Source organism: Heteronotia binoei, chromosome 6 (assembly GCF_032191835.1).
Source record: "Heteronotia binoei isolate CCM8104 ecotype False Entrance Well chromosome 6, APGP_CSIRO_Hbin_v1, whole genome shotgun sequence".
NCBI lineage: Eukaryota > Metazoa > Chordata > Lepidosauria > Squamata > Gekkonidae > Heteronotia > Heteronotia binoei.
The window spans coordinates 82,084,723-82,102,126 of NC_083228.1; the positions used below are offsets into that span (position 1 = coordinate 82,084,723).

At 42.2% G+C, this 17,404-nt stretch overlaps 1 protein-coding gene across 3 annotated transcripts in view; it reads right to left on the minus strand.

Moving 5' to 3' along the window:
- Positions 1–17,404, minus strand: part of DGKD (diacylglycerol kinase delta) — a 98,224-nt gene that overhangs the window by 42,933 nt on the left and 37,887 nt on the right. For all 3 annotated transcript variants that reach the window (XM_060241940.1, XM_060241939.1, XM_060241941.1), the window contains 4 exons: positions 14,578–14,682; positions 12,577–12,709; positions 11,477–11,583; positions 5,799–5,924 (listed from right to left, as the gene is read on the minus strand). In XM_060241940.1, coding sequence (XP_060097923.1) covers positions 5,799–5,924; positions 11,477–11,583; positions 12,577–12,709; positions 14,578–14,682 — 471 coding nt within the window. The remainder of the gene's footprint in view (positions 1–5,798; positions 5,925–11,476; positions 11,584–12,576; positions 12,710–14,577; positions 14,683–17,404) is intronic.

Sequence of the window (17,404 nt, forward strand, 5' to 3'; positions counted from 1 at the left end):
AAGCCCCCACAGTGCATGCACATTGAGAATTACCAGTCCCAACACACTATTTATTTGCTGTTTTCAGCCTACTATCACATCTGAGCCTGGCTTAATGGAAATAACTTGTTTCATCTACATCCAAGCTCATGAGGAGACAACTAATGGGACAAATGAAGTCTATTTGCACTCAGTTCAGAACAGATAAATGAAAGCAGATACAGTGGAGGAAAGCTGTTGCCTTCAACAGGGCTTTTTTGTAGGGGGGGAAGCAGGAACTCATTTGCATATTATGCCACACACCCTGACAACACCATTGTTTCGTTCAGGGCTTTTTTTTTTTTTTTAAGAGAAAGCCCAGCAGGAACTCATTTGCACATTAGGCCACACTAGGGTTGCCAAGTCCAATTAAAGAAAAATCTGGGTACTTTGGGGGCGGAGCCAGGAGACTTTGGGGGTGGAGCCAGGAGACATTGGGGGTGGAGCCAGGAACAAGGATGTGACAAGCATAATTGAACTCCAAAAGAGTTCTGGCCATCACATTTAAAGGGATGGCACACCTTTTCAATGCTTTCCTTCCATAGGAAATAATGAAGGATAGGGGCACCATCTTTTGGGGCTCATAGAATTGGACCCCCTGGTCCAATCTTCTTGAAACTTGGGGGGTATTTTGGGGAGAGGCACTAGATGTTATACTAAAAATTTGGTGCCTCTACCTCAAAAAATAGCCCCCCCAGAGCCCCCAAAACCCACGGATCAATTCCCTATTATTCCCTATGGGAATCGTTCTCCATAGGGAATAATAGAGTGCCCAGTAGACATTTCCCTCCCCCCCCCACGCTTTCTAAAGCAGGGGGAGGGCCTCCAAACCAGGGAATCCCCTCCCCCCTCCCTCTCACACACACAAATACTTACCAGATTGGGGAACTCTACTTGCTGTGAAAACGAAAGGGAAAAAAAAGGGAGGGGCTGTTCTCCGAAGCTCTTCCTGCCCAGCCTTAAAGGAGCCACACATTTTACAAACGGCTCAGGATCTCAACAATATGAAGCCTACAGGTATGTTCTCCCCCCCACCCCCCCTTCCCGATTTCTGGGGGGCGGGAGATTAGGCTGCGAACCCAGAAGTCCCCCGCCAGAGCAGAGGGGGTTGGGAAGCCTAGGCCACACCGCTTTCAGCCCCCTCCCTGCCTGCCCGGGGGGGGGGGGAAGAAAACAAAAACAAACAGAACTCCCCAGAAAACAAAAAGCTTACCTTCTTGCAGGCAGGGATATAGATATAGCCAGCAGGCGGGCGAAGCGGGAAGGGAAGGGAAGGGAAAGGAAAGGCAGGCCGGAGACTGCTGGGCTGCCGCCCAGCCCAGGCAGCCACCCAGCAGGCGGGAGGGAAGGGAAGGGAAGGGAAAGGCAGGCCCGAGACCGCTGGGCCGCCGCGCGGCCCAGGCAGCCATCCAGCAGGCGGGCCGGGGTCTCCTTCCCCGTGGAGAGACCCCCTGCCCGCCCGGAAGCCCCAACAGGAAGCCACGGCTCAGCGCCGCCGCCTCCTTCTCCTCCGAGGCCGCCCCAGCATGCCCCTTGCCGCCCGCGCAGCAGAGGGGCCGGGCGCCGGGCGGAGAAGCGAAGCAGGCCCACACATGCCGCCTTTGCCCCTGCAGAGAGTGGAGGGGCGGGGCGCAAGTCCGGCCTGCTCCTGCTCCTCCAGCGTTGCTGCTCAGGGTCCTAGAAGGACCCAGATTCGGGACTTTCCACGCTTCTCCGCAGCTGCTCCTCCGAGATGGGCTCAGGAGGAGCAGCTACAGAGAAGAGGCAGCAGCAGCAGCAGCGCAGCCTCCGCCCGCTTCCGCCGGCTCCTCTCGCTGGCTGGCTAAACCGGGACTTATAATGGTCCCGGTATAGCAAGCCCGGGAGGCGGGAATTGGGGCCCAAAAGAGGGACATTCCCGGCTGACCGGGACGATCTGGCCACCCTAAAAACAGTTCTCTTTTATATTGTAACACGTCAATATTGTAACACGTCAACATTTTAAAACAGTTCTCTTTTATATTGTAACACGTCAATATTTTTCATAGAGTTCTTCCATAGGTGTTCCCATGTCTCCATTTGTATTTCTTTGTTCATGTTTATTGCCCATTTTATCATTTGAGGTTTCGCTACTTCATCTTCTGTAGACCATTTCAATAGTAACTTATAAACTTTTGAAATCAATTTTTCATTTTCGCCCAACAGCACTTTTTCCAATTCTGTTTGCTCTTGTCTTATTCCTGTATTTCTAACATCTTGCTCCACCAAGCTTTTAATTTGTTGCAGTTGACACCAATTAAGTTTGTCCTGAAATTCTTCCACCGGTTTTAGTTCCACCTTGCCTCCCTGTATTTTTAGCAGTTGTTTGTATGATAGCCATTTATCCTCCTGTGGATCTAAAGACAACTTTATGACTTCTGTTGGCACAAACCATAACGGCTTTCTCTCATCACCATATTTATTATATTTTTTCCAAGTATTCAACAGATTCCTTCTTATGTAATGATGTGAGAAAAATTCATCCATCTTCTCCTTCCCATAATACATATAAGCATGCCAACCAAAAACATTCCCTTGGCCTTCTAAGACCAATAATTTCCTGTTAAGCAAAGTTATCCAGTCCTTAATCCATACCAAACAAACTGCATCATGATATAACTTAATTTCAGGCAGCTGGAAACCACCCCTTTCTTTCGCATCCGTCAGAATTTTCATTTTAATTCTTGGCTTTTTACCCGCCCATACAAATTCTGAAATCTTTTTTTGCCAATGGTTAAATTGCCTGTTATCTTTCACTATTGGAATTGTTTGAAAAAGGAACATAATTCTTGGTAGAACATTCATTTTGATTGCAGAGATCCTACCCAGCATAGACATATTCAGTTTATTCCACTTTAACATATCTTCTTCAATTTTACGCCAAAGCTTTTCATAATTATTTTTATATAAATCAATGCTTCTCATCATAATCTCTACACCTAGAGATTACGTACTTCTCATTGCAATCTCTACACCTTCGAGGTAACTTCACATCCAGTTATACTCTGTAGTTCTTTTTGTTTGCTCAATGGCAGATTCTTACTTAGAATTTTTGATTTTTCTTTATTTACATAGAAGCCCGCCAACTCTCCATACTCTTTAATTTTATTTAACAACAAAGACATCACTTGTAATGGGTTTTCATTAATAAACATCACATCATCTGCAAATGCCCTATATTTATAAGAGAAACCTTTCAATTTCAGCCCCACTATTTCTTTATCCTCTTTGATTTGCATCAGCAATATCTCTAAAGTCATTATAAATAGCAATGGAGATAGAGGGCAACCTTGTCTTGTTCCTTTGCTAATTATTTGCTCTGTCAGGTCTGCATTCACACAAAGTTTAGCTTGTTGTTCTGTATAAATTGCCTTGACCATTCTTACAAAATCACTTCCCAATTTCAATTTCTCCATCACCGCAAACATAAAGTCCCAATTAAGATTGTCAAAAGCTTTCTCTGTTTCTTTTTCAAGAGAAACAATGCTACCTCTCTTTCTGGATGCTTTTCGTAATATTCTACAATATCTATTACTGTTCTGATGTTGTCTCTTATTTGCCTTCTGGGGAGAAAACCTGCTTGCTCCTCTTGAATAAAGGTATTTAAGTGCTGTTTGAGTCATTCTGCTAGTTTCCTAGCAAAGATTTTATAGCCATTGTTAAGTAATGAAATTGGTCTATAATTTTTAACGCTTGTGGCATCTCTGTCTTCCTTTGGTATCAATGAAACAGCTGCTTCTTTCCATGTATTTGGCACTTTCCCATCTTGTCTAATATTATTAATCAATTTTTGAAGTTTCGGTACTAATACGTCTGCCAGGACTTTGTAAAATTTTGTTGAAAAGCCGTCAAGACCCAGTGCTTTACCTAATTTCAATGAATTAATTGCTGCTTCTATTTCAACTTTTTCGATTGGTTCATTTAAAGTTTTTTCCATGGTTTCTGTTAATGGCTTTACTTTTATTCTCTGCAGGTACACTTCTATTTTCTCTTTATCTACTTATCTATCTAGTTTAGCATAGTATTTATAAAATTCCCTTTTGATTCCTGCTTGATCCATAATATCTTTACCTCCAACTATAATTCTGTTTATAAATTTATTCTCCCTTTTTTTCTTCATTTGCCACGCCAGGTACTTCCCAGGTTTGTTAGCACCTTCAAAAGATTTCTGCTGCAGTCTTTTTAAGTTCCATTCCACCTCCTTATTCAATAAATGCCTCAACTGACTCTGTAAGATTGTAATCTCCCACAAAATTTTCTTTCCCCCCGGTCTTTTCCGCAGTTCTCTTTCTTTTTTGCCGATTTCTTTTTGTAGATCCACCATTTGTTTTTCTTTATCTCTTCTATCTTTATTGTTCAATGTAATTAAAATACTCGAATTACAGCTTTATATACGTCCCACATGGTTTGATATTAAACGTCCTGATTTTCATTATTTGGAAGAAGGCTTTAGTTTCTTTTTCAAGAGAAGCCACTATTTCTGCATTTTGTAATAAATCCTCATTTAATCTCCATCTCCTCACCTTTTTCCTGTCTTTTGCCAACCACAATAATGGATTATGGTCTGCACCTATTTTCGGAAGAATCTCTATCTTATTTGTAATAAGTCCCAAATCTTCGGTAGCCCATAACGTATCAATTCTTTAGAAAGAGTTGTGCCTTGCTGAAAAGAAAGTATAATCACGTACATTAGGATTAAACTTTCTCCATACATCTTCCAGACTTTCTTGTTTTATTAGTTCAAAAAATGACTTTGGCAGTTTGCCATCTGTATTTTTTCCCCCGGACCTATCCAGAGAATTCTTAATAGTTCACTAAAGTCTCCCATTAACAATATCTGGTCATATGTCAGTTGGTCTAGTTGTTGCATAATGTCTTTAAAGAAAGCATTCTTTGCCCCATTTGGGGCATATAGTCCCAATAACAACGTTTTTTTCTCATTCATCAACACCTCCACTGCAACATATCTACCTTCACTGTCCTTAAAAATCAACTTTGGCTCCAAACTGGTACTTGTGTTAAACTGTTCTGAATGCTAGTTCAAAATTAAATTGAAAGCAGTGTGAAAATTGATTAAAACCAGTTATTGTAATTTATGTCACATTCTATCCATTAAATACTGCTGTGGACAACTCTAAAACATTTACTTTAAAAACAGAATTGCTTATCATTAGCTGTGGTTTATTTGGCCCTTTCACTTGCATTTGTTTCCAGTGAGATACAGCAAAGAAATTCAAGAACCAGTGGGGCATTCAATACAATTCAATGCTATCATATTAGGCTATCAAGCCAGGCTTTTGAACAAAAGATTACTAGATGAAAGGGGAACTTACATTTAGGTCTCAAATTTTGCCATCTGAAAGATCCAGTTCATATTTATTATTTACATTCATCTAGTCTTCCAGTAATCTAATTCTGTTAGTTAAACACAATGAGATTTTTTTGGCAGGATGCCACATGGGATACTTTCTCCCATTGCAGAATCAGTGGACAGTATTCTGCAGTTCAGAGAAGATATTATAGATTGGTTACACACTAGGGCTTTCCATTTTCTCATATCACTTAGGCTAAAAATTGATCAAAGACACCAACATTTTAAAAGTATTATATAAAGAAGCCATTTGCTAGATGAAATCCAAGTTGGAGGAGTATTCTTTTGGAGGAATTGTTCTGAAACTTTCAGTATAAATGAGTGGTACTGGCAGAAGGCATATGTAAAGCACAAAAAAAGAGAGTAAAAGTGCACAGAGTGCTTAACTCACCATGGCTTTGCACCAGAGGCAGCGCCAGTCTTGTAAGCGCAAGACACTGCCACAAGTTTTATCACACACTGTGCATTTGGCACTCACAGGGAGGTTTCCTTCAAGCCACTGGTGTGGCATTGAAATCTGCAACAAATCAAGCAAAGGACAAGTCTCTTTATATGATTATTCTAAGAAACAGTAAAGCATGAATAAATGTGATTAGCAAGGGCATCATCTAAGAGATGCTAACACAGCCAGCTAGTTCTGCATCACCATCATTGGCAGTACATTGTTCATAATGCAGTTATCTGTTCTTGAGAATGTAAGAAGAACCCTGCTGGATGAGACTGAGAAATCTTCTAACCCAGAACCCTAGCAACAGCCCATCAGATGTATCTATGCATCTTGAAGAAATCTGTCTCAATTCGCCCTTTCAACTTTGTTTTAACTAATCCCCTCATTTTGTGAGCAATTTCACTGTTACATATTAAGTACGACTATGTTGAATCCAACTTTCATTTTACATATATGTTGGACTTAACAGGATTATGGTCATTGTTTCTGTATCACATCCTGGGGCTACTAAGCAGAAAGTCAAGAATCACCTCCTCTCAGGTCAGCTATTAAGAACATAAGAACACAACAGAAGCCATGTTGGATCAGGCCAATGGAATGTCCAATTTAACACTGTGTCACACAGTGGCCAAAACCCAGGTGTCATCAGGAGGTCCACCAGTGGGGCTAGAGTTCCAAAAGTACTCCCACTGTTGCCCCCCCAAGCACCAAGAATACAGAGCACCATTGCCCCAGACATAGAGTTCCATCTATACTTTGTGGCTAATAGCCACTGATAGAGCTATGCTCCATATGTTTATCCAATCTCCCCTGGAAGCTGTCTATGCTTGTAGCCACTACTTCAAACAGCAGTGAATTCCATGGCTAAATTACTCTTTGAGTAAAGAAGTATTTCCTTTTGTAATAATAATAATAATAATAAATTTTAATTTATATCCCGCCCTCCCCGCCGAAGCAGGGTCAGGGTGGCTAACATGACATAGTACATTGTACCATGATACAACAATAAAATTCAAAGCAATTAGCAATTAAAATACAATTACATATAAACAACATCTAAAATTAATAGTTTAAAATTACAATATAACATAAGATGGTGCTATAGTCTTGATATGCATAAACATAGTTTTTATGGTGATGGTGCAATGGTTTCACCTTAAAAGGCCAGCTGAAAGAGGATGGTCTTACAAGCCCGATGGAATTGATTAAGGCTCCGTAGGGCCCGTACCTCTTCTAGTAGCTGGTTCCACCACTGGAGTGCTGTTACCGAGAAGGCCCGCTCCCTTGTCGCTTTTAGTTTGGCCTCCTTTGGCCCAGGGATTTTCAGCAGATTTTGTGAGCTAGATCTCAGTACTCTCTGGGGAACATATGGTAGGCAGGTCCTCGGCCATATAGGACTTTAAAGGTAATAACCAGCACCTTGTAATGAACTCGGTACACAATTGGCAGCTAATGCAGTTCCCGCAGCGCAGGCCGTATATGTTCCCACCTAGGGAGTCCAATTAATAGCCTGGCTGCTGCATTCTGCACTAGCTGCAGTGTCCGAGTTCGGCACAGGGGCAGCCCCATGTAGAGGGCATTACAGTAGTCTAACCTCGAGGTGACCGTTGAATGTATCACTGTTGCCAAGTCGTCACGCTCCAGGAAGGGAGCCAACTGCCTCGCCCGCCTAAGATGAAAAAAGGCGGATTTAGCAGTGGCTGCTATCTGGGCTTACATTGTCAGAGAAGACTCCAGTAGCACCCTCAAGCTCTTGACCCTGTGCACCGCTTCCAGTGGTGCACCATCAAAAGCCGGTAGGGGAATTTCCTCTCCCAGACCGCCACGGCCCAGGCAACAGACCTCTGTCTTCACTGGATTTAACTTCAACCCACTCAGCCTAAGCCAACCTGCCACAGCTTGCAGCGCCAGGTCCAGATTTTTAGGGACATCATCAGTACGGCCGTCCATCAATAGATAGAGCTGGGTGTCATCAGCATACTGGTGACAACCCAGCCCATATCTCCGGGCAATCTGGGCAAGAGGGCGCATATAGATTTTAAACAACATCGGGGAGAGGACCGCTCCCTGAGGCACCCCACAATTAAGTAGGTATCTCTAGGATAGTTCTCCCCCAATCACCACCCTTTGTCCCTGACCCTCAAGGAAAGAGGAAAGCCACTGCAAGGCCAGCCCCTGAATCCCTGCGTTGGCAAGGCGGCGGGTCAGCAACTGTTGGTCGACCATATCGAACGCAGCTAATAGGTCTAACAGCAACAGTACCGCCGAACCACCTCGATCCAGATGCCTCTGGAGATCATCCATGAGGGCGACAAGCACTGTCTCCGTCCCATGAACCGAGCGGAAGCCGGACTGGAATGGATCTAAGGTGGAAGCGTCATCCAGAAAACTGCAACGCCACTGCCTTCTCTATAATTTTGCCCAAGGAGGGCAAATTTGAGACCGGCAATGCGCCAATTCGGTCGAGTCTGATGTAGCCTTTTTCAAGAGGGGGCGGACCACAGCTTCTTTAAGGGGTGTTGGAAAAAGGCCCTCTGAGAGGGATCTATTCATGATGTCCCGTATAGGACATCTTAGCTCCCTCTGGCAAGCTTTAATTAGCCAGGAGGGACATGGGTCCAGGTCACAAGTTGTTAGACGTACACTAGAGAGGATTCTGTCAACTTCCTCCAAGCTGAGTGTGTCGAAGCGATCCAGGGTCAAACCAGAAGACAGGCATGGAGCCTCGAGTTCACATACTGTATCTAATGTGGTGGGGAAGTCATGATGGAGCAACATGACCTTGTCTGCAAAAAATTTCGCAAAAGCCTCACAGCCTGTCTCTAATTCCTTAACATTTGGCCTGCCTTGTGGCAGTGTTGTGAGATTCCGAACTGTCCTAAACAATTGTGCCAGGCACGAATTTGCAGACGCAATCTTAGCCGCAAAGTATACTTTCTTTGTGGCTTTGACTGCCATCTCATAGGACCTCATAAACTCTCTATAAGATGTTCTAGTCGCTTCGTCCCGAGTACACCGCCATTGCCTCTCTAGCCATCTGAGTCCTCATTTCCGCTGGCGCAATTCCGGGGTATACCACGGGGCCAGCTTAATGCGAGGTCGCGGTGGTGCGATCTCATCAATGGCTCTGGAGAGCCGGCCATGCCAGGCATCAACCAGGTCATCGAGAGAATCGCCAGGGGGCCAGGGATCCTGTAGAGCCATTTGGAACTGTTCCGGGTCCATCTGACTCCACGGGCGAGCCATAATGAGCTCGTCGCCTAAACGGGTTTGGAGTGGAGCATCCACACGAGCCCTGAGGGCAAAGTGGTCAGACCATGGCACCGCTTCTGCAGTTATATCATCCACCATTTATCCATTCTAAACCTACTGCTCATCAATTTCATTAAGTGCCCACAAGTTCTTGTAATGTGAGAAAGTGAGAAAAATACTTCTGCCTTCTTTATCCCGTTAATAATTTTGTAAATCTCTATCATGTCACCCCTTAGTTGTTATTTTTTCAAACTAAATAGCCTTAACCTCCTCAACCTTTTTTCATAGGGGAAATGTTCACCTTAATCATTTCAGTTGCCCCTTTCCTGCACCTTTTCCAATGTCAGAATATCTTTTTTGAGGTGCACTGACTAGAACTATATACAGTATTCTAAATGAGGCCATAGCATAGATTTATACAGGGGCATTATGATACTGGCTGATTTTGTTTCAATTCCATTCCTAGTAATCCCCAGCGTAGCATTTGCCTTTTTTTATTGCAGTCATACACTGAGCCAACATTTTCAATGAGATCTACCATGACTCCAAGATCTCTCCTGTTCAGTTACCACCAGTTCAGACCCCATAAACATGTATTTATAGTTGGGATTTTTGGTTCCAATATGCATTACTTTGCAGTTGCCCACACTGAACCTCATTTGCTATGTTGATGCCCACCCATCCAGCCTAGACAGATCCCTCTGGAGAGCCTCACAGTTCTCCCTGGTTCATAGAAGAAGAAAAAGAACTGCAGATTTATACCCCGCCCTTCTCTCTGAATCAGAGACTCAGAGGGGCTTACAATCTCCTATATCTTCTCCCCCCACAACAGACACCCTGTGAGGTGGGTGGGGCTGAGAAGGCTCTCACAACAGCTGCCCTTTCAAGGACAACTCCTGCGAGAGCTATGGCTGACCCAAGGCCATTCCAGCAGCTGCAAGTGGAGGAGTGGGGAATCAAACCCGGTTCTCCCAGATAAGGGTTTGAACTTGCTGAAGATGAGAGGGGAAAAGATCTTGGTGTGGTAGTGGATAGCTCAATGAAAGCATCCAGCCAGTGTGCTGCATCAGTGAAAAGGGCAAACTCTGTGTTAGGAATTATTAGAAAAAAGACTGAGAATAAAATGGCCAATATTATAATGCCCTTGTATAGATTTACTGTGCAGCCTCATTTGGAGTACTGTGTCCAGTTCTGGTCACCATATCTCCAAAAGGACAGTACAGAGCTGGAAAAAGCATAGAGGAGGGAACCAAGATGATTAGAGAGTTGGAGCACCTTCCCTTTTCAGTTTTGAAGAGATGACTAAGGGGTTCAAGATAGAGGTTTATAAAAGCATGCATGGAGTGGAGAGAGATGACAAAAAGAAATCTTTCCCTTTCCCAAAATACTAGAACTCAAGGACATCCAATGAAGTTGATGGATTGTAGATTCAGAATGGACTAAAGGAAATACTACTTTACACAGAGAGTGATTTGCACAGTGAACACAGAAACAAACAAAAAAATTGAGCTTCTCTGCCTTCACCCCATCTTTCTTTAGCAATCCCTTTATTCCTTTGTCATTCTTGTGTGAGCTTGAGATATTAATAGGATAGTATGCCAAAGTAGTCATAAGAACCTATACTGCTGATTTGTGAGACGTGGTGGCAAGTTGCTTTTGTGAATATATTGTACAAGCAGTGGATAAGTAGTGTATTTTTTTTGGGGGGGGGGGAGCTTGTATTGTCTTCTTTTAGGCTTGGTAGGGCCTTTCTTAACTTGTGGAATGCATTCTATCTGAGCTTCAATTAGCATAGTTTTAAATTGTTTCCAAACATCCTCTAGGGATCTGACTCTCTTGTGTTTTCCTTTCAGCTTCCTTTTTATTATTCTTATTTTTGTAAAGTTCCCTCTTTTGAAATAAAATGTTACAGTTTTGGACTTTAGGGTACCTTTCCATTGACCTGAATGCTGAACATTTTTGTTTAAAACGATTTTATTCCAGTAACATATGGTAACAATCAATTCTTGCATTATTAATTACTTCTTTTTATCTATCCCATATATTACTTTTCTAACCCCTCCTCCCCAACTGAATGCTGAACTTAATAGCACCGCGGCCACTGTTCCCGTTGGGTGTAAGTAACAACCTTCAACTCTCTCACTGAATCTTGAGACCAAATCAGAACAAATCCAAGATCACTACCTCTTCTGGTTGGCTCTGGCAACCAACTGTTCCAGTGCATAGTCATTTATGATGTCTAGGAATCTCATTTCTACAGCATATGTGATCCTCCATAAAATCACCAGCACATCTAAGCAGAGGTAAAGGCATACATAAAATTCTTTATACAGTTTCTGATATCTTTCTCAACATAATCTGACACATACCCCATCTTCATCCTCAATGATATCTTTTCCAATAGAAGCTAGCGTTGTCCACTTGCAGTTATTGGTTGCCCGTACAGCACATCGCTTGTGAGCTTTAAATTTGCACACTAGTGAAGAGGGGAAGGGGGGAAAATAGCATTTCTTACTACAGTAGACATGATGAGGAGCTTGTGTGAAAGAACTTCTTATTTAAGCCTAAAAAAAAATCCAGAGCTAATAATCTGGTTTGATCCAGATTTAGCAACACTAGACCAATCTAATTTAAAAAGATTGCTAGTTAAAGGCCATTTAAATCCTGCTGTTAATTACAAAATAATATCTGTCCTTTTCTGTGGATGTTTAAAATATCATTGCATACACATGCACTTAAATTCCTGTCTTCTGACCTATACATATTTTACCGCCCCCCCCCCCCAAAACCCCTAAAAGACAATAGTGATGGTGATGAATTACAAGGAGAAAAACAAACAAACCCGAAGTCCTTTCATAGATATCAAGTTCTATTTCTAAAAATGGCCAGCATTTGGGGGGGGGGGGGGGATTAGATATATGCTCTTCCGCCCTTCCCCATGAATTATATAAATGCATATTTATATAATCCCCAACTCCCATGAGAACAGTATCAAAGCCAAATAAATGTAGATAAAAGCCCTTTAAGAATTCACTTTGCAATGATTTTGATCCAACTTTAATTGGTAAGCATGATTTTGTGGACCTGTATTCAGCAAATTCCAGCACCCGACAATTCACATTTTAGGTTTATATCAATCTTACATGGCTGTTGACTGAAGATTAATGGTCAGGCATGACTTAGTGGTTGCCTGTTTTGAATGCATAAGATCCCAGGTTCAATCCCTAGCATCTCCACTGAAAAGGATCACATAATAGGTGACATGAAAAATCTCAGCTTGAGAGCTGCCGCCAGTCAGAACAGCCAATACTGGCCTTGATAGACCAATGTTCTGACTCAGTACAATGTGTTCCTGAAGAATAGGTCAGATGCCTTCTTGCAAATCTAACAGCTGTATGTCCCAAGCATAAAACAAACTTTAAAAAAATACTTTCTTGTGTGTAAAGGATTCTTTCTTTCTTTCTTTTACCTTCACACGACAGTCCATGAGATGTAACCCCAGATAATGCCTCCCGACACACATTGCAGTAAGTTGGTCGAGCATGAGAACAGGCGTACCAGTTATGCATCCCTGAGAAATGGTCCATACTGTACTGGGTAGACTAAAAATGAATTAATGACAAAAAAAAAGACCTAAGAAGAAATTCTTGTAAAGCACTAAAATAATAAATACTACAAATACAGAAGAGGAAACATTTACCTTGATGAGAAAGAACTTAATTTTGGTGGACTCTACCATCAACATTGTTGATTTTATGCTTAAAAGTGTTGATTTGCTATGTGTTGAGTTTTTAATTGGATTTTATTGAAGTTATGGTTTTATTATAGTTATTGTATTGTTATGTTGTTAGCTACCTAAGTATGTAAGAAATATGAACATATATACATACATGGAGGACTGCAAGGACATGAGGGGCATCTCATTTTCTCTGTATCCCCTCCCAAACATTTTCTCTTTTCCTTTCCTGGAGGCCCCCACTGCCTCACCCCCTTTCCTGTTTCCTTCTCTTCTTCCCATAGACCAGCCAACCAATGTTTATCTACCTTTTGATCTTCACCTTTCCTTCCCCTGGCAGTTCCTCCCCAGGAAAAAGACTGGCAAGTTGTATGATAGCCACTGAGCCAGGCTGAACAGTATGGAGTTGTTTCTATTATATTAAGGGGGTTAATACTTCAATGTATTTTTTAATCATTTTTTTTTTTTTATTAATTTATTTTTATATCCCGCCCTCCCCGCTAGGCGGGCTCAGGGCGGCTAACAGACACGGGAGTCTCATGATTCACATTAAACAATAATAGACATGGGAGTCCCGTGATTCATAAAACATAACAACTTAAACATTAATTACAATAAATTATTTAAAATACATAAAAACATATAAACATATAAGATATAAAAATAGGTGCTAAAATGATGTATTTAAGATGGCTGAGTGTCTATTCATTCATTAATCAGGTTCCGTCTTAGTTGCCACATGGTGACTCAAATGCTAACTGAAAAAGAAATGTTTTGCAAGCCCTGCGGAATTGGTTCAGGTCCCGCAGGGCTCGCACCATCTCTGGGAGATCGTTCCACCAGCGAGGGGCTATCACCGAGAAGGCCTGCTCCCTAGTGGCCTTCAACCTAACTTCTCTTGGCCCAGGGATTTTTTGCAAACTTGGAACTTCTTTCAGGTTTGTAGAGAAATCCTCCTTACCCTCCTCTAGCTCCATTTTGCTGATCTACACTCTATGGCCTGATTCAGAATTACACACATGCAAAAAGGTACTCATGAAATTCATGGGTAGTAGCTTGCCTGCCCTTCCTCCTGCTAGGGGTGCCACTTGCCTGCTTCTCACAGGCAGAAAGCACCCCCATCTCCTGCTTGTTGCTGAAATGAGCAGCAGGAGCAAATTGATGTGCATGTTGGGGTTTAATAATAGAGATTTTCAAAATCCTAGAGCGTTGGTGATACAACTTCTGGTTGTTGTTTTTTTTTTGCTGAAATTGATATTTATGACATCCTTTCTCCTATTGCCTGCCCAGTCACATCCCCTCCCCACAGCATTCTGTTCACCCACACAGTCATCTGGCTCATAGCAGGTGGCAGCAGCTGCCAAAGCACTGACTCTGCAGAGAGGGATGTGGTGGGGGGGGCAGTGCAGTGGAGGCTCCTGCTCCTGTTTGCCAACCCATATGCCGCCAGCTCTGGAGGGAGGGGGAAGCAGAAGCTTGCACTCCATCTGCCTCCAGCTCCTCCTTCCCTACCTGCCCACAGCAGTGGCTAGAAACAAGTTTTTTGTTTTGCCTTTTTTGTAAACTCCCCCTCCCTTTTGAGGGGGATTTTGGGATTTTCTGCAAGCCAGGAGGGTCCCTCAAATTTGGAGAATAGTCCCATTTCTCTCAATGTGGCCCCAACCTGCAGATGGGTCCATGCTGACCATTACGTGTGTGTGTATGTATAGATGTATAAATAAACTCTTAGATTACTTCAAAATGTTCCCGATTCTGCACAGTCTTCAGTGCTGCAATCCAGTCTTCCATTTCTTTTCTGTTGTCAGCACATAGGATAAGCTTCCGGCATGGAGTAATAACCTGTAAGGTAAGAAAGTCCAGGAGATAAATGAAGAAGAAGAAGATGAAGCTAGGGATCCTATGACTTGTTCCACTCATGCATTTGCACTTGGGTGAACAATTGCTGTTGATTCCTCAACCCCACTGCAGACCTCCTACCCTGTTCCTCGGGGTCTACCAACTCTCCCCCTGGATTAGAATCTCAGTATAGCTGGCTGCATCAGCAAGAGAAAGGCTGAAAAGTTTAATTCTTCAAGCACTACTGTGATCTGTTGTAGTGCACAGAATCTAACCCAAAACACGTGTCAACATCTTACAGCTGCCTATGCCTTACTGTGACTTAAGCTTGTGTAGATGTCAGACTACTTCATCAGATGCAGAAGAACCAAAATCTGCTTGAAACAATGGTATTTATCACATGAGAGTTCAGAAAACTAAGAGTTTTTCAAGGTGACTGAGCAATAAATACTTTTCTCTTAGCACTTTAGAAGCGCAAACCCAAATTCACCACCAGAGGCATGGTATCCCCCTTCACCTCTACCCATGGATTCCCTTGCAGCAATAAACAGTTTTTGGTTTTGTTTCTGTTTCTTCTTTCTCCTTTTAAATATGGAGAGAAATTTACCTCTAGAGGAAAAAAGAAATCTATGTAGGGTGCAATTTGTTATAGCACCACTACTGTGCCAGACATGTGCACGTAGAATACAATTCTCTGAGTCTTCATGTGGACAATTATGGGTGTAGTACATATCATGCATTGGTCCTTTGTGGCTTATGAAGACTAAGACACTGAAGAAGCACACCTAAGTATTCCAAATGCCCTATGAAGAAAAAAAAAAGCCTCAAGAGGAAGTCCCTAATTCCAGGAGCAGAAAAGCAAGCCAAGAACTTGCCCGGGGATGATGATGTAGCCTCTCTCAAAGTTTGCAAAGCTACCCAAGCTGAGCGCCTGTTTTTTCATGCTTATAGCTCGGAGATCCTTTCAGCACAGGAGGTGGTACTAAGTTACTTGAATAGTAAAAGCTCCAACAGTAAAATTATATTTTTATATTAGATGTAATGTTTAATTGCCTCACTACAGCAAGGAACACAGGTTTCTACCATTAATGTGGATGCCATCATGCATCTTCACGTCCACTGCAAAATTCATCCAGCTCTCAGTGAACTTTCTATACTTATTCTAAATTTACCTATGAGTAATGCCACCAAATGACCTTTTGTTCTCACTTAATGGGACAGGATTAAAAACAAGGGGCTGATTAGATAAACATCAAAGTCTCATATTACCCAAACAAAATGACACAAGAATACCTCAATAAACCCATTAAATAAATCTTGCGTACTTTCTCCAGGCTTTAGAGTTTGTAGCATTCCTACCTTACTCAGATTTATTTCAATTTTTTTTAAATGGCTATTTTTCATAAGGGGATGTCAGATGCTAAGCAGCAGATTTACACAGTCTTTGCAGAACCCTTTCAGATTTTTGATAGATTTTGCTATGCTGGAAACTTTAAAGTTTTAATTTATTATAGCTCTAAACATAGGTTAGCTTAGAACACAACCTCTATGGTCACTACAGATTTATGAAACAAGTGTCTACTGTGGCTTAATGAAGTATAGTTGGGTTCAGAATTAGCTAAGAAACTCAACTTTTGTGGTCCCCCTCTAGTCATTCTTGAGAATAGATGCTGCAGTGACCACAAGAGACAGGAAAATAACTTAAATATACATAGGGATTTAGATTATCTCAAAACGTACAAAAACATATTCAGAAATAGAGGTGGTTTAAATTTATCTGCTAAATATAGCTACCTCAAGTCAGCACGTTTCTGAAAGAAGCCAACTCTACAGGGTGATAGGGACTGATAACTATAGCTGTTTCCTTTTTACTCACATCCTGCATGAATTCAGCCCTATGTATAATCTGTCAACCTGGAGGTTCCCTAGAGACTGTCAAGTATTTTAAAACAACCAAAAACATATGGAAGCTATTTTTTTAAAAAAAATGTCCAGCACATAAACCCTATTGATCTTAATGGGGTTCAGGAGCCTGTTATGAAGGCAGGAATTTGATATAAATTTTCATGTACTTCAGTTCTCACTTTGTATACTTCCTCTGCTTCAGTTAATTCAGATTAACCACCAATGACAAATTATACTTTCCCCCCTTTAAATGTCACCCCACACACATACCTCTATTAAAGGTGGTAGAAGATAATTTTCTACCCAGAATGTTAGACTACCATGCCCTAGACTTGGACATAATGCACAACATTTGTGTATACCCTCCCTTCTTTTCTGCACCTTGCATGCCTATAATTAAAATGGCAGCATGGAGTGGTTGAGTGCAAAATACCTGAAGGCAGTCCTTTCAGGTATTCTGATCCCAAACCATAGAGAGCTTTGAAGATCAAAACCAGTACCTTGAACTGTGCCCAGAAATCAGTGACAAGCCAAGACTAGAGTAATATGACCTACTGACCCAACTCCACTCAGTGCTGCCACAGCATTCTACCAAACACATCTCACGGGCAGCCCTATGAACAATGAATTGTGGTAATCCAATATAGGTGTAACCAAGATATGCATCACAGTGGCCAGATCTTTTCTGCCAAGGAAAGGCTGCTGCTGGTTAACCAGTTGAAGCTGGTGAAAGGCACTTTTGACCACAACTGCTACTTGCTTATCCAGCAGGAGGATTGCAGTCCAAGAGCACCCTCAGTCTATGGACCTGTTCCTTCAA